Genomic DNA, 18,011 nt, shown 5'->3' with positions numbered 1-18,011 from the left:
ACCATGTCGTCTCTCATTTTTCCAATCTGGTTCCACTACACTAGCTGATTAGTATTTCAGAAGTCGTAGAATCTTTCACTCTCACAATTGCTTGTTATTTGTCTTTTGCTGCTATGGCAGCACGCAGTGGCCGCTCTTGTTCTTTAATTGACTTCACAGAAGTTTCTTTATCTGGGGGCACACCATGCTGTTTTCAATTAGCAGTGAATATATTGTCAGCAGATAGTTTCTCAGACTTGTTGCTTTTGAAAGGAGTCGCTCCCTGTGTCTTTGAGGTAAATGCGGTAGCGATGAAAAATTTGCAGTGAATCTTTTTCCTAATGTTTCCTAGAAAAATTCTTTTTTTATATTTTTATAATTATAAACTAATGTTCCAAGAACAGAAAGTTCTTAGGTGGACCGTTAAACTAACTTTCAGTTAAAGACATGTATGTTTTCTTACTGTTTTCCTTTTTGCTGTACTTTCCTTTCACATCTCGTGATCTCCTATCTGTTTACAGCAGAATCCCTCTGCAGCTTGAGGGGATTATGTTCATGTTCTGATATTTACTACCAATGTCTCTCGGCTCGCCAACATCGCATGCAACACTGCGGCACGACTTCTCCAAAAGCCATAAAAGCACTGACAGAGAAGAGAGGGAAAAGAGAGAGAGTGGGAAGAAAGTGAGGGAGCTATTTCCAGATGCGTCTCATGTGTATGTGCTTTCACTTCAGAAACACGTTTCTGTGAGGTTGCAAATGACAGTTTTTAAACATCACATTTTTCAAAAGATAACCCAAATCTCGTTTTGACAGAGTCAGAGTTTATTAGGACATGTGAGGCCAAGTAAGAATCTTTCATTGCAATTTGATTATTAGCAGGTCTTAAGAAAAAAAAAAAGCCCTTAAATGCCAGTATGTTTGGCAACCATTGGGGCGAGTGTTTGGAAAAGTCGTTATTTATATTCACTGCAGCTTTTGTGATTAAGGGATTTAAGTTAAGTGATATTTAAAATCTGTTTTCTTTTTAAGTCCAGGGACAACAAAGTGCACTTTAGAACTGGCATTGGGAAGAAAGATGGATGTCTTTAGACTGGACCCCCTAAAAAAATTCTGCAAAGATATCAGTAGAGTTTTGTCAAAAAAATCTTATTTTTTGTTGTTGTTGTTATGGTTTTCCACAAGATGGAGCCACGCATCCAAAAGGTTCCAAAGGCTGTCTTAGACACCTTCATCTTTTCATAGTTGTGTTTGCATCTGGCCAGAAGAGTGAGCCAAGCACAGAGACATGAATCTGGATGAGTCCGCTGTATCAAATGCCTCTGGGCTTGATTTGTATTAGTGTCAAAATGTGGTTACATGGAATAAGCTATAGTGTTACGTAAAATTGATTTAGGTTTTAATCCTGCAGCCTTTGGGTTGCAACATTTTGTTCTTCATGTTTTAGTTCACTGAAATACTTTTCCATTCATTTACAGATTTACCAACAATATGGAATTTAATGTTCATTTATGACTAGAAATAAGATTTAACTTTAAAAAAAAAACAAGTTTGGAAAGATTATGAAAAATGTACACCAAAGAACAGATAACTACAATTTATATATATAAAAAATGGGTGTCCTTGTTACACGTTACACGTATTTGCTCTCATAATAATAAATTATGCATAATTACATGCAAGTAATAATAAGCCTAATCCTATCCCTAACCTTTTAGTAAGTACATGTAGTTAATTAATATAACTCAGTACATACACTGCAACAAGGACACCTTAAAATAAAGCGTAACCAAACTTTGTATAGACATGTTATTTTTGGATCATTGTCAAATTTAACATGATCAAGTCACAAGTTTGATTTCTGCTGTCATATAAGACATTCTGGATTTTCTTTCTTCAAATTGTTCACAAATCACTCAAATTGCTATTCTGATAATATATTTTGTAATATAAAATGTGAAATCAAATTAGAAAAATGCAAAATAGAATAATTTCTCAGACTTTTGGATCCTTTGTCAGTTATAAAATCGTTGTGTAACAGTATACGTATGTTACATATTTCTGCAGGTTTTCTTAAATGTGAAATATCATCAGTAAAGAATCATACCAATCCTAATAAGGATTAAAATATCGCCCCATGTATATGATGTATTCATTAGCTCAGCTCATGTTGAATTAATCCTCCACTCTTTGTGTTTTGCTTATTCAGTATAAAGAGGTGAGATCATAGAGACACACTGGTGAACAGGAAAGGCTGGTGCACTGATAGTTTGCCAGTCTCTCCTGCTGCTGAGAGCTGAGCTATAAAAGCCCTCTCCCCCTCCGCTGGAGCCCATTTCTTGCTCTGAAGTCTCACAGTGGGGAAAGCAGCGATGAAGCTACTCTTTGCAGCTTCTTTTGCACTCTTTGTGCTGTCTGCCTTTGACCAGGCAGACTCCTCAGCTTATGACAAGATAGTTGCTCATAGTCGTATTCGAGCAAAGAAAGAAGGGTAAGAGATAGTTAATTTTATTTATTATCATTAAAATAAGAGCAATTATTATGATTTATATTTCCGTTTTTGTACATATTTTTACATATGCTGCTATTGTTGTTTTTTATTTAAACTTTCTTTGTCCTTGTGCAACATAAGTAAATTGTGAAAAAAATAGTTTTAGCACTTTTTATTTTTAAATTGGTGTATTATAAAAACAGTCTATTAAGAATTAAACAGTTTATTTAAAAGTATATATGTAGATACATGATACAACGTTATTTGTGTTTTTCATTCTTAATGATTTTCATAATGTTAATTAATAATGTTAATTTAATTTTTATTTGATTTGATTTTTCACATTTTGTTTGAAATTGTATTTTTACTATAGTAATTTTTTAATAATTTTTTATCAGAGTATTATTTATTTATTTTATTTATTCAGAGGCCTTAATAGGCATAATAAAGTTAATTTGATATTACTTTAGGTATATTTATATATATTTATAAAAATAACTTAGGAAAATGGTAAATTAAAGTTCATTGTTTTAATTATAACTTTTTAAAGAAAAGCACCATGCTGTCACAAAAAAATGCATCTGTTGCAGTCCTCTGTCATAGCTTTACTCATTTTGCCCTATCTTACTTCTCTCCAGACCAAATGTGTGCGCTCTCCAGCAAGTGGTGGGGACAAAGAAGAAATACTTCAGCACTTGCCGTAATTGGTACCAAGGGGCCATCTGTGGAAAGAAAGCGTAAGTGTGATGTTTTATGATTTCTGGAGGCTATTACATATCCTGTCTCTTTGACAGACACTGGAAATTTCCAGCTACTCCAATGGACAAAGGTGAAAGGTCACTGTCCCAACTGGTAAGAGTGTGTGAAGATTTCCAACAGCTACATGCACATATGATTTCCTACTTAAGCAGAGCTCCAAAATGCAGCTTAATAGTTGAATTTACAGTGCTTTAAACAACTTTGAAAAATACAGAATTTGACAGCAACAGTAGATTTACAGTTCAACCTGGCTGCCAAAACAAAGAATGGATAAATAGAAAAAGAATTACTCCACTGCTAGTAACTAAATTCCATGCCTTACTACAGCACTCAGTCTTACAAACCACCGGAGAACTGCAGAACCTTAATTGGTATAAAATGGTGAGACCCACTGACATTGTCAGGACATGCCATTGATAATTAAAGAAAGCAGTAGATCTTGCCTGGAGTGTTTGGCTTGTGTTGAAACACCTTTCCTTAAATTTCTGTCCTACGGCAAAAATACACAGCTGTCTACAAGGTGGAAATGTCAGCAGGATCTTTTGTTTTTCGGGAAGCTCTTTGGCAAAACTAAGTGAACTTAATGACGTGTGAAATGTAAAAAAACAACAACAACAAAAAAGATTTTAACATCTAGATCAACAATATGTGGTAAGATGAGCACAAAGTCCTACTGTGAAGGCTCCAGTAATGACCTGGTGGTTTCTGGAGAACAGCATGGTCAACCACAACCGTTGATTCATGTTGAGTTTGTTATGCCTCCGGTTTCAAATTCTTTTTCCGTGGTTGGAAAGAGAGGAAACGGCAACGTAAAGGTTACCCGGGCCGTTCACGTGTGACCAAAGAACACTGTGAGGTTACCTCCAGTGGTTTCAAACTTCCTTACTTGCAAATCCAGACTTGCCTGAGAGATTCTGTAGATTTTCTGCTTCCCTTGCAGTTTTGATTATTTGAAACCCAGGAACTGTTCTGCTCTGAGTATTTTCTCTGCACTCAGCAGACCATTACATAGCGGTCTGGCAATCTTTGTAAATATCTGGTTTAGTGTGTTTAGCCTACATAATTGAGATGAGTATGACAGTCCTAGATCTCTCGCAAAGATTAGTGCAAAAAACAATATCACTGATGGCTTCTCAATGTGCAGATGAGGGACGATTGAAGATTACTACCTTTTGAAGTGTCCATTTTCATTCAGATCATTGGTTTGATGTTCTACAAAGCTTATCTAGATATATTTTGCTAGATATCTCCACCATCTGATGGTTTTAACTCCATCCTATTGGTTTGAACATGTGCGTAATGTTGTGGATCCTTTGAACTGGTGACTCACTAGGGAGAACTTCAGGGAAATTGGAAAATCTGACCTTCTCCCCATTGATTAATGTAGCTGTATTCCCTCAGAGTGTCTGGTCAACAGGAGTCATGTTTTCCTCCGGTTTTTGGGAAATATTCTTTAGAAGCTCATGTTCTAGTGAAACTCTAATGACTTCACTGACATCCCTCGCATCCCCTTTCGCTGTGCTTCACTTCCATAGAATACTCAGAGGCTAGAAATGATCCAAAACTATTGCTTCTGGATCCTCTGTAAGGCGGTCACATAGAGGACAACTTTGAAATCCCTATTAGGTTCTTACAGTCTCGTGATTGGAAACTGACAAGTCTCTGAGATTGTGCAATGTTCCACAGAACTCAGCACTGGATGTCATTTCTCATTTGATGATTTGCAGGCTGTTTTATCTGTTTGGGGAATTCAGCAACTTGCATCACGTGGAACTATTTTGCTGGTGTGGAGATTTCCAAGTGCGGCAGCCCACTAACCCTGACTAGTGTCCATCTGTGAATCTAGAGTGCATTTAATATCAGCAGCTTTGAGAACTTCAGCGGATCGTAACTCTCCAGTGGTGTTTTCTCAGAGGACCATATAAAAAACCTGTTTCCCATTAAAAGCTATTTATTAACTCTACAATACGGCTGCTATATAGTTGGTATAATTAGCTTAGGTGAGTTTTATTGAAGCCATTATTCATATTAAGAGACTGTTATGATGCATATGAACTTGGAACTGGCTGATCACACACTTAAGGGAATGGAAAAGAAATAAACAACAATAATGATACATAAAGATATCTGTTTATGGTGTTATTTAAAATCCTTATTTAAAAAAGTTCTTAAAGTACAAGTCAAAAACATTTCCTTAATTTACATGATTCTTAGTAAAATAATTTGATATGCACATGTGTAGATTTATATTTAGACATGCATATTTGTAATGTTTTATAATGTATTAATTATTGTTCATTAAATATAATTTTGAATATATATTTTTGTATTGTTTTATATATAATTATATATAATTTTGAATATATTATTTATATATTGTTGAATTATATTATATTAGATTTTTAATTCTACCAAGAACAAAATGCTTTTCATCCATGAGATTCAGTTTGTGTGGTCATGGAAATAATTTACAAGCTTGGTTTGAAGGACCGGTTTGAAGAGCCGCTTTCAATAAAAACAGAAAAACCATAGAATATGCCCTTCATTGCGGTAAAACTGCTGATTCGACGTTTCCTTCCATTGTACATTGTAACTTCCAAACCATCGTTTCACTGGGTTATAAATTTGCTTTAAAGGCATCCTGGATCCAAAAAATACCCCTCAGCCTTACCAAACCACCGAGCTGGTCTCAGTGCTCCGCTTCAGGGCACTTAAAGTATTAATGCAATGCTGTGACAACATAATGATAGTGGAATACGGCACAAACCTCAGGACCACATAGCATGTTTATGTACAAAGACAGTTAATGGTTACCATATGGACAGACTGTCTGTCCAGGACCATGAACTGTGTTATCATTAAAACCAGGATAGCTTGTAACGACGAGTGAATGGCATCCAGGAAAAAAATGAATTTAAGCCTGTACACTACTGGTATTGTATTTTTTCAAATGGTGCCATATGTCTGAAATTCAGTACTCACTTAACACATGTTCTTCCTGTTTTCTACCTTTCTTCTCCATCCAGGACTGTGTTGTATGAGTGCTGCCCAGGTTACATGAAACTGGATGGCATGCGCGGCTGTCCTGCAGGTTGGTTTCTTGATAGTTGCTTACTGACCTGTCAGTCATTGGGAAATCATTAAGTATGGCTATGTTGTCAGTACATTAATTAGATTGTAACCCAATTTGAAAGCTACAATCTCATAGCTAATCACGCAGCCAATCTGTTTAATTTTTCTTGCAGTTGCTCCCATTGACAATGTGTTTGGTACCCTCGGCCTGGTCAAAGCCACAACGACCCAGGACTACTCTGCTCTATCCAAGCTAAAGGAAGAGATCGAAGGCGCTGGGTCTTACACTTTCTTCGCGCCCAGTAATGATGCCTGGGACCTTCTCGATTCAGTAACATCTCATTCCTTCTTTCTCCCGGCAGCACACACATGAAACTTGAGTAATACCTTGACTGTTTTCCAATGGCTTGCTCTTTGTCCTATAGGAGGTAAGGAGTGCTCTGGTGAGCAATGTTAATATTGAGCTGTACAATGCTCTGCACTACCACATGGTCAACAAACGTCTGCTTACCAAAGACCTCAAGAACGGAATGACCGCCACCTCCATGTACAATGACTTGAACCTGCTCATCAATCATTACTCAAATGGGGTAAGTTGATATCTTGAGAAATGGAGGGTTAGGTTATAGGTTACTTGCGTCTCCATGAGGAAATAATTTTACATGTGGTTCTCATTCAGGTTGTCACAGTGAACTGTGCCAGGATCATTCACGGTAACCAGGTGGCCACCAATGGAGTGGTCCACGTCATTGACCGTGTCATCACAGCTGTTGGCAACACTATTCAGGATATGATCGAAGTGGACGACGACCTGAGTACTTTGAGCGTAAGTCTTAAGGAAACTTGGAACTATGTAGTCAGTGAACCAAAGTTGTTTATGCTCCATTTCTTGTCCAGACTGTGGCCACTGCATCCGGTTTGATTGAGAAGCTGGGTCAACCCGGACACTTCACCCTGTTCGCCCCAACCAATGATGCCTTTGACAAACTGGATAGAGAGGTTCTGGACAGGCTTATGGAAGACAAGAATTCCCTCCAAGGTAAACCCAAGCTCCAAGACCTAAAGCCCCATGCGCTATTCTCACGGAGTGCTTTAAGTTGCCAAAGGGAAACATTAAGTCCCATATTGATGGCAGACTTGGCATAAAGAAAGGCTTTATTCTTATTTAATGAGACAAAGGTGCAGGAAATCAAGGGACTGGCGTTTCCCTCGTGGCTTGTTTGTTGATCTGAGTCAACTCAGTGAGGCCGAGTGTTATTTCACCCCCTTTCAAACCAGATGGGCCCGCTGCACCCTGAGCTGTAGACCTGGAATTCTCAGACAGTTGGCAAACAGTGCCATAACCACACTTATGGGACTACTTTGAGATTTAGACAGGGTTACAGTTGAGCCACTTGGAGATGAGATCAAATCTGAAGGTTTTTGGCAGCAGAACTAAAGTTTATGGGTATGTCTTACTGTATTTTCAAAATACTGTGGTTGATGTTTGCTTTGGAGTTCGGAAACATTAGCTGTCCCGGTGATCATGTAAAAGAATTACGTAATGCCCAATCTCATGAATGTAAGGTTTATATTAACTGCTTGAGTGAAACTAAAATAAAACTAATATTATGGCTAAATCTGTTGTGCCAAGCGGAAAGATATTTGATCTGCTACTTTAACGAATTTCATTGAGAGAAGCCAGGGAAATGAAAAAGGAAAACTCACAAGCTTAACCTAGATACTGATGCCTGGTACAGTTAACTGTTCACAGCATATAATACCATCAAATTCAGCACATGGTGAGAAAACATCCATTTGAACCCAGTGGTTTGTGTTTTCCAGAGTGATCCAGAATGCATTTCATAACTGTTAAAGCAGTATGTTCATCTTAAGACCAAAGGAGAAAGATCTAAGACCTTCTGAAAAGAGCATCGTCCTTGTCTTGCCAAAAACATATAGACAGGAAACAGCTGTTAGCTTTACAATCCAGTGAAAATTGGCGGCGATGGGATCTCTGCCCTCTTATTAGTCCCTAGCCAGATATATGACGTGAGATCAGAGCGCTCCATTTGCAGTCAAATGGCTTGGAGCTGCTGAGAGACTCACTCAGAGAGGACCCAAAGGCTCCCAAGGATCCCTTATGTAAACGGATGGGAGATGCAGTGTCACAATGCAAGCATTTGCAAGCTATCTACATAATCTATAAATAAACCATAGAATTTTAAAGACAATGAAATTAAAGTTTTGTGGCTTTAGGTCCATGTCTGTTAGCTTTGAAGGTACTGTTTCTATATGCTAGTGCCTAACTTAGTAGATACAGGCATTTCAAATTTAAAACCTTTCTCTTCCAGGAAATCAAATTAGAAATTCGATCACATACGTTGCACTACACAGATTTTTATTCAGTCAAAAGCTCTCTAGAATGAGAACCGCAATCAACTAGCAAGGTTTTTTTTTCGACATGCCCTGCCTAAACTTTCTGGAACTGTGCTTGCCAAGTGATTTAATGCAAATTCATTTGAAGCAAATACCATGTTAAATCACTGTGCTAAATTATCATTTAGCATGTTTGTATGATGCATTTTCAAATTTCCCATTTGTGATTTTTACCTGATGTGGTATGTTCTAAACGTTAAATAAATAAATAAATAAATAAATAACAAATGTAATTTTTCCATGATTTCCTCATATCTCAAGAGGCGTGTAAGAGGAATAACAGATGTGCTTGGATGACAGAGACTAATGTTTCTTCTCTTCCAGCTCTCCTCAACTACCATCTGTTGAACTCTGTTCAGTGCTCCGAGGCCATCATGGCCGGCACGTCTTATGAGACCCTGGAGGGCAGCAATATTGAGATTGGCTGCGATGGAGATAGTCTCACAGTCAATGGCATCAAGATGGTACTCAAGAAGGACATTGTCACCACCAATGGAGTCATCCACCTCATCGATCAAGTCCTCATGCCCGACTCTGGTTAGCTTTACCTCCTACCATCCTTCAGAAATCATTCTAACATGCTTTTTAAACATTAGGATTTTGCTTTTTTCTTCAAAGCTAAGCAGGTTATGGAGTTGGTTGGACAATCTCAAGGCACCTTCAGTGACATGTTGACAGAGCTGGGATTGTCAGCAGCTATGAGACCCCAGGCTGAGTACACGCTCCTGGCTCCACTGAACACAGCCTTCAACGGTGAGCAAACAAGTCTGAATACATGTCAATCGCTCTTTCTACCTCCCTTTAACTACCTTTCATAGTCTCCTTGCCGTAACACAGCTGCTGGTTTCTTCTCTTTCATTGTCTGTTTTAATTCTACCTTAGCATGGCCTGTGTTCTTTCAATTGCTGATTTGCCTTGCCTTTGTTAACCTCCAAGGTCCCATAACTATAACTTTGTTTTTACACCTGCCATCCCATGATGAATCAGTGCCTGTGTATGGAAAATGGAAGCTTGCTGACACGGTAGCTGTATCTGTTAATCTCTGGGCCTCATCGGGCTTCCAGCACTGAAAAGATGGTGAAAGGAAGAGCAGGCGAAAGCTTCTGTTACCTCACCTCCCAAATAGAAGGTTTCAGGCCTCACAGGAGGCTAGGCTAGATCTTTCACCTCATCATCACATGCATGTAGTTCATTTGTGACTAAAGACAGATGAACACATTCATCACATTATATTTACAGGGTAAATTGTTCATTTTACTAGGCTGCATGGGGGAAAAGGTACAGTGCCTGGGGTTACAATAACTAAAAATCCTGTCTATGAATGCACATTCCACAAAACTGCTCTCCGCTAAAGGCCGGCCAGGTTTTTACATGTTGCAGTTTGAAACATATGATGTTTCTGTGTTATAGCTTCTTTGGTTATGTGAATGTTTCAGTATAGAAGAGGTTGCTCGGTTTTTCTAATTGCACTAAATCAGAGTTGCATTGTATCATGTTACAAATGTTGTCATAATTTAGTTTTTTAGTGCAAATGTTTTTTCTTCTGCCATCTAGATGAGGTGATGTCCATGGACCAGAGCTTCCTAAAGATCATTCTGGAAAACCACATCCTGAAGAGCAAGATTGTGCTGAGTCAGCTGTACAATGGTCAGCGCCTGGAAACACTTGCAGGAAAATTTCTCAGAGTCTTCGTCTACCGCACAGTCAGTATTGTTTTATGTCCTTCTTCTTGACTGACTTATCATTTGTAAAATATGTATGGCAAAAAAATTTAATACATAAAAAATAATTAACTAGAGTCACGTGACGTGCTCATGAACCTAGTCGCACTTGAGTAGAGCTCAGTATGTTTGGCCCTTTTTGCAGTTTTTTTTTTTTCGTTTTATTTGAAGTTTTATTCATTAATAATGCTTTCACTGATGGCATACAATCGGAAACAGCAGGAGTTGTTTCCGTCGGCTTCTCCGATTAAGAAGAAATCCAAGCCACCGAGCCGCGAGCGATATGATGGACAAGATGGCGAACACTGTTACACACTTTGAGGACATTCTAAGAACCGAGCTGACGGCGATGCGGAACGAGTTCGCTTCTCACATGTCAGTTGTTCAGTCGCTATGCTCTAAACTGGATCTTCTTACAGGGGAGATGAGAGAACAAAAGAAAGTTGTTGCAGATCACTATAGGCGCGTTGCCACGCTTGAGCAACAGGTTGTGGACTTACAGGATCACAATAGGCGCAGCAATCTGCGTCTGGTCGGATTGCCTGAAGGTTCCGAAAAGGACGACTCTATGGGCTTTTTGAAAAGATCGCTACCGGCGTGGCTCCCGTCTCTGGCGGGCAAAGAGATTGAAGTGGACGCATCGCGTGTACACAAGGCTATCCTCAGATCGCGCTAAACCATGGGTTTTCATCTTTAAACTGCTGCGGTACGTGGACAGGGAGCTCATTCTGCGGGCTGCCAGACTTCATGCCCCGGTGAAAACATCCGACGGAGCAACACTGTCTTTCTTTCCAGATTTTTCTCCAATCACCGCAAAAAGGTGTAGTGCATTTGCGCCAATTAGGAAGAAAATGAGAGAAGCTGGCATCCAGAATTTTCTTCTTTATCCTAATACGATGAAGGTCATTCTCAATCAAGGTGAACCTAAAATGCTACACTCCCCAGAAGAAGCAAGAGTTTTTCTTAGATCCCATTCATCCACCAACTCTCAGTGAACTCCAGCTGGACATTTGCTGTCTAATCGGAGAAGAGATATTTTAAATGGTTGGGTGACTGTCTCTTTCACTGTTCACTTTAATGTTCACTTCTTAATTCATAGTTACTAGAAGCTTTCATTGTGCATACAGTATCACTTACTGATTGTTATTTTATTTATGTTTCTAGTTGCATTCCCCTCTCTCTCTCGCTCCCTTTTTTTATTTTATTTATTTATTTTATTGTATTTTTTTTTAATGGAGATACTACCATTGTCAATATGTGACAATGGGTTCATGGGAATGTATTTATATATTTTTTGAATAGTGATGGGAAGGGTGGGGGGTGGTTTAATGGTAGACTCAACTGGTTTTATTCTCAAACTTTTATTTTGTCTTATTATGCAGTAATTATGTTCGAAACCTATGACTGACCTTAATATATTCGGAGTTGTAATAGGCCTAAATGGCCCTCACAATCATACAGGTTTTCTGGATCTTTTGCGAAGAAGAAAGACTGATATAGTGTTAGTTCAAGAATCCCATTTGAAAGAGGAGAATATACGCAGGTGTAATAAGTTTTATGAAGTGGTATCTCACTCATCTTTGGATACTAAAACCAAGGGTGTCCTAATATTGGTGCGGAAGACTTTAAATATGACTATTTTAGACAAAGGTTGTGATACAGACTGCTAGAATAACACACAAAAATAAGAGTGGAGAATAGGAATATTGTATTTCTTTCAGTTTATGCCCCTTGTACTCCTGACCTTACTTTTTCTCGGTTTTGTCAACTTATCTCTTGAAATTTTCGGATTTTGAAATTGTATTGGGTGCAGATACGAATTCTGTAATGTCGCATATCCTAGATAGATCTGTGTCATTCAGCGTTTGATGTTGTCATCTTTTCTGGAATCCATGTGAAAATAATTTTATTGTGGGTTCTGAATTTGCACAGTTGTGTTTTGTTTGTTACTGCTGTTTCAGGAAGAAAATTTGATAAAAAGTAAAAAAAAATATATATATATATATATATAATTAACTGAAAATAATAAATTAATTTAATGATTAATTAATTAAATTGTTTATTTAATCATACTTTTTAATGCACAATAAAAATGGCAAAAATATGTCAGGAAAATATACTGCTTAAATATATAATATACTGCTTATATGTAGTATTTAAGTTTATAATAAGTATGTATAAGTATTTTTATGAGACGGCTAATACATAATATTTATTTGAAATGAGATTTATAGAAATGTGTTTTAAATATTTGTTCATCAGATATTTGCCCTTTGTTTATCATTCAAAATATATTGCAAAAAATACATAGAAAATAGTCGCTTTTCCAATGTCGGCTACTAACATTAAAGTACTTTTAAAGGTTTGATAAACTCACACCAAATGTTTATAAAACTTTATGAAAGTTATGAAAAAAAAAATCCTGTCTTTTTTCCCCCCACTTTCTTGTTCACTGTTTTTGCATGTTTATTTGAAAAGTTTTTTAAATGTATTTTCTTGCCCTTTTTAAAGAATGTTTTAACACATATTTTAAATATGTTTCAAATAAATTTAGCCTTTTTTTGCCAAATGGGAACATTTGAACAGAATCATATAAAGACGGTGTTACGTCACACAACTCAAATGTCAGGTGTATGAATTCTTATTATTTGCCCATTACTTACATTGACATTTATTGACATTGTACGTTCTAAGTAATAGCTCAGACATTTTCCATTAGTAAACCCAGAGGAAATGAACTGTCTCGTAATATTTTAACTACGCAGGCTGTCTGCATTGAGAATGCTTGCTTGATCCGTGGAAGCAAAGAAGGAAGTAATGGTGCCCTCCATCTAATGAAGACCCTGATCACGCCAGCAGATTCAAGCATGTACCAACTTTTGGTGAAAAACGGAGCCTTCAAGTAAGAAAAATGACATGTTTGCTCAGTCAAAGTGAAGATCGCTTTCTTGTTCTTGTCTTGACTGTATCATTTCATTGCTACAGGATCTTTTTGTCCCTGATGGAGGCAGCTGGCCTGACTGATCTGCTCAAACAGGAAGGAGATTTCACACTTTTTGCTCCCACAGATGAGGCTTTTGCAGGGCTCAGCGAGAGAGACTTGTCTCTTTTGAAGAGTGAGTCCTTTCATACTGTACATGCCATTTTCAAGGCACACCACATCTAGAATTACTGTTTAGCTGTGTTTTATTCAGGATTAATGAGATTAAAGATGTAAGACGGAGGCTACAGGATGTGACAGTGTCTCTTCTCTGTGATCAGGTGACGTTAACGCCCTCAGAGCCATCCTGCTCTATCACTTCAGTAACGGCATCTTCATCGGTGGAGGCTTGGAGACTGGAGTCACTAACCTCCTGAAAACTCTCCAGGGCAGCAATTTGAGGGTGTTGTATGTAAGTATCAAGCGCTCTGGCTATCCAGCCTTGAAATTAATTTCCAGTCATAACATCTGTTTTAGGGATACATGCGATAATCTTTATCAGAGTATGATTCTGCTCTGTAATATAAAGGTTTATGGTGGGAATTTCCTGTGAATAAAATAAAAATATTATTTGTAGAAAACCACTTATCTCGATTCAACCTCTGATTTAATTTATGAAGAATTGATTTAATATTTATAGAAGTGCTAAAGTGGCAAAGAATAATTTTAAAAATAACCATTTTAATAGTTTTATTATTTTTTTTTTTATGTATTTCAATTTTTTTTATTGATTGATTTGATTGATGTTGTAACCTTAATATACCGTAATTTACATTGGAAAGGTGACAAAACGTATTTCTTTGATTAAATAAAAATGTTAGTTTTTGTTGTACGTTAATACTGTGAACTGTGTAAACTAACCTAAATAATCAAATTACCTGTCAGTATATTATATGACTGAATACATTAGCTTACACTAATTAAAATAAGCATTAATATTCAAATCAGATAGGTACAGCTCCTAAATATAACAAGAACCCATATAATCTCTTTAATTTTTTTGTTTGATTTCTAATCATGTTTAATTTAATTTTATTTAATTTTGATTTATAATCATATTCAATTAAATTAATAATTGTAATTATTAAAAATATTACAGAAGTGGTGATAATAAAAATTTTAAAGTGGTGTTTTTATTTTTTTGTCATATGTAAAATATGCATATAATTTAATTGTTATATATTTCAGTGCTTTTTGTTTTGTTTGTTTTGTATATTTTGTTCAAATTTTTTAAAAAAAGAAAAGAAAAAAATACATAATATAATAATATTTCATGTTTTATTGATTTATTTATTTATTGAAAACATTTTCCAATTTGTAGGCAAATGAGAGCATGCTGGTTAACACTGTGAAAGTTCCTGATTCTGATCTAATGGCTACAAATGGAGTAATTCACTTCGTTAGGACTCTTCTGTACCCTGAGGGTGAGTGTTATGAAATTATGCCTCTGCTTTTGCAGTGGCCTTTTTTTCCCTTTTCAAATCAAATCCATGTTAAAGAACTGTGTTCTATTTGAAAGATATACCGGTTGGGAACCAGGACCTCCTTTCACTCCTGAGAAGGATCATCCGATACATCCAGATTAAGGTATTGAATTGCAACGTGCTCATTCAAGACCATGTCATAGGCATGAAGTAGTTCACATGAAGGCCTGTTTAGGGGACTTGGTTGCCCTGAAGGTCTGGGCTTAACTTGATTGTCTGCAACCAAATACAGGCTTCATGCCTCGATGCGATCTCACAGAGCAGATATGTAGTGTTATCCAAATGTCATATTCTTTTCTTTGTGTAATTTTATTGACATTGATAATAATTGTAATAGACTGGATATATACATGTATTTTCTTTCCTTTGTAGTTTGTCTCTGGATACAGATATCAGGAGATCCCTCTGACATTTATGAGTATGTATATCAAAAATGGTTCTTATGTCAATGCAATCAGTTTTTTTTATATCTGTTTTCTATAAAATTCAGTTTTCTTTAAATCTGACATGTTTACATTTTTTTCCCTTTAGAAAGAGTCATCACAGGTAATTGACACAAAGCAACTCATTACTAACGAGAGGGCTAGATTATTGATTTGTTGCATTTGTCTAATGAGTCTTGTTTTTTTATATATGCAGTCCAGAGAGAGCCCACCGTCACCAAGGTGACACGGGTTATTGAGAGCCCGACAAAAATTAAAAAGGTTACCCGTGTGATTGAAGGCCAGCCCTCTGTCACTAAGGTCACCAGGGTAATCGAAGGTGACCCTACCATGACTAAGGTTACCAGAGTCATTGAAGGGAATCCATCTTTTACCACAGCCATTGAAGGTAAACATCTTTTAACACACCCATAATATAAACGCTTTGCGTGTGTGTGTGTGATATAATGGCTATGAAATGTGCATGTAATATTTCAACAGTTCAGTTGTAGCTCAAGCCAGAACCCATCCCACCCTGGACCTGGATTTCACAACTATTGACTCCTGCTTAATGTTCTGTATCAGCAGGTCGTGAATATTCAGTCACCAGCTCCTCCGATATGGAGCTTTATGGTGGAGTGTGACACTTTATTAACATGCTAGCGCCAGCGCTAACAGTTAACTCCACTTTGTGCTTCTCATTCCAAACTTTTTTTCCCAATAGATTTTGTCCAGGTAACTGAATATAGTTTGCCATTTTATTGTGCTAAAGATACTGGTAAAAGACAGCTAAACCTTTTGATTATTGTTCTCCCTTTTATATTCTTGGGATACTCTTTACTTTTCGGATCACTTTTAGCTACGGTACGGGCTACGGAGTAAAACCGACCCACTCAACCACTAATATTTCCTCCTTTATTTTCTAGATCTTCATGTATAAGCAGATAAATGTGAGTATTATTCATTATTTCTTCTTCTTTCCCACTAGATTTTGGCGAGGACCCTGAAGAAATCACCAGATACATTCAAGGTAAGATTCTGACATTAGTTATCTCAAGCTAAATCGTCCCAACATGGTTGACCTTTATGTCTTTTGCTAATCCATTTCCAGGGGGAAGAGTGACTCAAAGAAGACCAGGTAGATAATTCACTAAACAGTTATTTGTTTGACATAACTTGGCAGCTACATTAGGCCATTCAATTTAACTCCAGACCAGTTTGAAACATTATGATTTAGTTTTGTTTTTACAATGCATGCACATAGATTGAATAAGCTATACACATGCAAAAACTTGTGGCAACGCCTCTTTTCATATTTTTTTTTTAGCGGTACCCCGGAGGAGAAACTAAATCAAGACCAGCCACAGCGAGCCCAAGTAGAAAACAAGACCTGAAGAGTATAGCATATACTTCCTTCATTTACTTGCGCAATAGTCCAGAACCTACCAGGTTGGAGTTGAGTTTAAGGCAAAAGAAAAACAAACTCGATTTTGATCATTAATAGTGATAAAATTTGATCAATAATAGATAGTACATTTGGTCCAAACAGGAATATGAAATTCCCCATACGTATGTAAATATTTCAAGCTTTGTCTCTTTTGTTGTAAAACGTGGTTTGAAAAATCACAGGTTTATGAATAAGTGATCATATGTGAATCTGATGCTTTCTGATGATTTTGTGTTAACATTTGTACAACCATACATGTGGAACATTTGTACAACCATACATTACATGTGGAGCACTGGTACACTTAGCATCCGAACAAAAAAATGGAAGCGTTCATATGAAATACATGGTGTAGAGAAGAGTTGCCTTAAACCAGTAATATGAATTTATTTTTCTGGGGTTTACCGTTGCATGGACAATGATTCTATGGTGCTCATGTTTAGATGGTGTAAAATCTAAAATAAAGATAGAAATTGTCGCATTGTTTTGTTTTCAGAGAGTGTGATGTATTTGTGCATTTATCAACTTCAAGACTTCTCTTCTTTTTTTTTCTTTCTTTTTTTTTTTGCCCCCTGGAGGTACAAATTCACACTATTGAAGTGAGTTCAGGCAGCCACTGTAATGTGGGATATGTCAAGGCACACCAGAATCTTTGCATAACTTCTATGCTTTAGCATGTCACACTGACATTTTGTGTCAATATGGAATGTAGCAAATGTATCTAAAGAAAATCCTACAAAAGAAACACTGTATGAGCTTTTGCAGCCAATTTTTATTCATGATGCAGTTAAAACATTTTTGTTACTGTAAGAAATGCTGATTTTATAAATGCTGATTAGAAAAACCAAATGCATATTTTATATTAGGGCATAATGTTTTTACTTTTAATAAATATTGCAAAAATTTTTACTGTATCTATATATATATATATATATATATATATATATATATATATATATATATATATATAAATTATCTGCAGTAAAAATTGTAGCAATATTTATTAAAAGTAAAAAAACATTATGCCCTAATATAAAATATGCATTTGGTTTTTCTAAACACATATATACACATATATATATATATATATATATATATATATATATATATATATATATATATATATATATATATATATATATATATATATATACACACACACACACAGAGCTGGGTAGTAACTGATTACATGTAATCTGGAATACGTAATCAGATTCCAAAAATTAAGTACTTGTAAT

The 18,011-nt window shown here is 36.4% G+C and overlaps 1 protein-coding gene across 2 annotated transcripts; it reads left to right on the top strand.

Annotated features, from left to right (window-relative positions):
* Positions 1–2,186: 2,186 nt before the first annotated feature.
* On the top strand, positions 2,187–17,533 carry postnb (periostin, osteoblast specific factor b). Of its 2 annotated transcripts, XM_079391645.1 has the most exons (21): positions 2,314–2,470; positions 3,109–3,207; positions 6,256–6,320; positions 6,475–6,632; positions 6,727–6,891; positions 6,981–7,127; positions 7,199–7,340; positions 9,044–9,256; positions 9,338–9,472; positions 10,274–10,422; positions 13,206–13,342; positions 13,426–13,556; positions 13,702–13,832; positions 14,742–14,844; positions 14,940–15,007; positions 15,277–15,322; positions 15,436–15,450; positions 15,544–15,735; positions 16,315–16,356; positions 16,438–16,464; positions 16,654–17,510. In XM_079391645.1, the coding sequence occupies exons 1-21, from the start codon at positions 2,352–2,354 to the stop codon at positions 16,674–16,676; spliced, it is 2,307 nt and encodes a 768-aa protein (XP_079247771.1). In that variant the 5' UTR covers positions 2,314–2,351; the 3' UTR covers positions 16,677–17,510. The 2 variants fall into 2 exon arrangements, 1 of the variants encoding a protein (XP_079247771.1); XR_013782789.1 differs by lacking the exon at positions 15,436–15,450 and having other exon boundaries at positions 2,187–2,470; positions 15,277–15,326; positions 16,654–17,533.
* The last annotated feature ends 478 nt before the right edge of the window (positions 17,534–18,011 follow it).

Source organism: Barbus barbus, assembly GCF_936440315.1.
Source record: "Barbus barbus genome assembly, chromosome: 34".
Lineage (NCBI taxonomy): Eukaryota > Metazoa > Chordata > Actinopteri > Cypriniformes > Cyprinidae > Barbus > Barbus barbus.
This window is presented reverse-complemented; position numbering and strand designations above follow the sequence as displayed.